We start from the raw sequence: 740 nt of genomic DNA, 5'->3' as shown, positions 1-740 counted from the left end.
CTTTCCCTATGAGACTCAATAAAGCTCTTTTCATTGGGAATGAAAAAGCAAATGCAGCCTTTAAGCCTTTTACTCTTCATGGAGTGGTTCTTGCATAAAAAAGATGCTCACTGCTGTCCTGTCTCTTTGTTAGTTCCTCAGAAAGGGAAACTTCTCATTTACACGGAGTTCGGCAAGATGCTTGTGCAGCCCAAGGAGATCTGCGTCATTCAGGTGAATGATGTGTCCCCTTCTCCCTGCCTCTCTAATTTGGGAGCAATCAGATGTTGCAGCCGTTGCTATTTCCAACTCTAAAATTTCTCTGTCATGTCTGGGCAAAGGCTCCCTGTGCAGAAGAGTAAGCAGGCTTAGGTGCCTGCTTTGTTTTAAAATAGCACAAAATCACAAAGCACAGAGCACCGTCAGTTCACTTTCCTAAATATTTATACGCACTCTAGATAAGGCCCTGAATGTGAATAGAGGGCAGTGAACATGGACTTTTTAAAAAAAAAATTTGGCTAAATCAAAGCATGGTTATCCCTGAACCCAATAAGAGAATAGACTAGAACTGTTTTGGATCACGGATGTTATTAGAAGTTAAATTTTTATTTCTAATTCAGCTTTGAGTTGGCTGTCTCTCAAACATAGCTCAACAGACTATAGCATTACTTGAGCATATGGGGCTGGCTATGGCTCTGGGGCTTCTTTATAACTACAGGCATGATTTGGGAGGGCATACTAAATCTTCCTGTTCCAACTAC

General features: G+C 41.4%; 1 protein-coding gene across 1 annotated transcript in view; it reads left to right on the top strand.

The window, feature by feature from the left end:
- Positions 1-740, top strand: part of HGD (homogentisate 1,2-dioxygenase) — a 36,018-nt gene that overhangs the window by 20,565 nt on the left and 14,713 nt on the right. Inside the window, exon 7 of the mRNA XM_006905589.2 lies at positions 134-213. Coding sequence (XP_006905651.1) covers positions 134-213 — 80 coding nt within the window. The remainder of the gene's footprint in view (positions 1-133; positions 214-740) is intronic.

Source organism: Pteropus alecto, unplaced genomic scaffold (assembly GCF_000325575.1).
Source record: "Pteropus alecto unplaced genomic scaffold, ASM32557v1 scaffold251, whole genome shotgun sequence".
NCBI lineage: Eukaryota > Metazoa > Chordata > Mammalia > Chiroptera > Pteropodidae > Pteropus > Pteropus alecto.
This window is presented reverse-complemented; position numbering and strand designations above follow the sequence as displayed.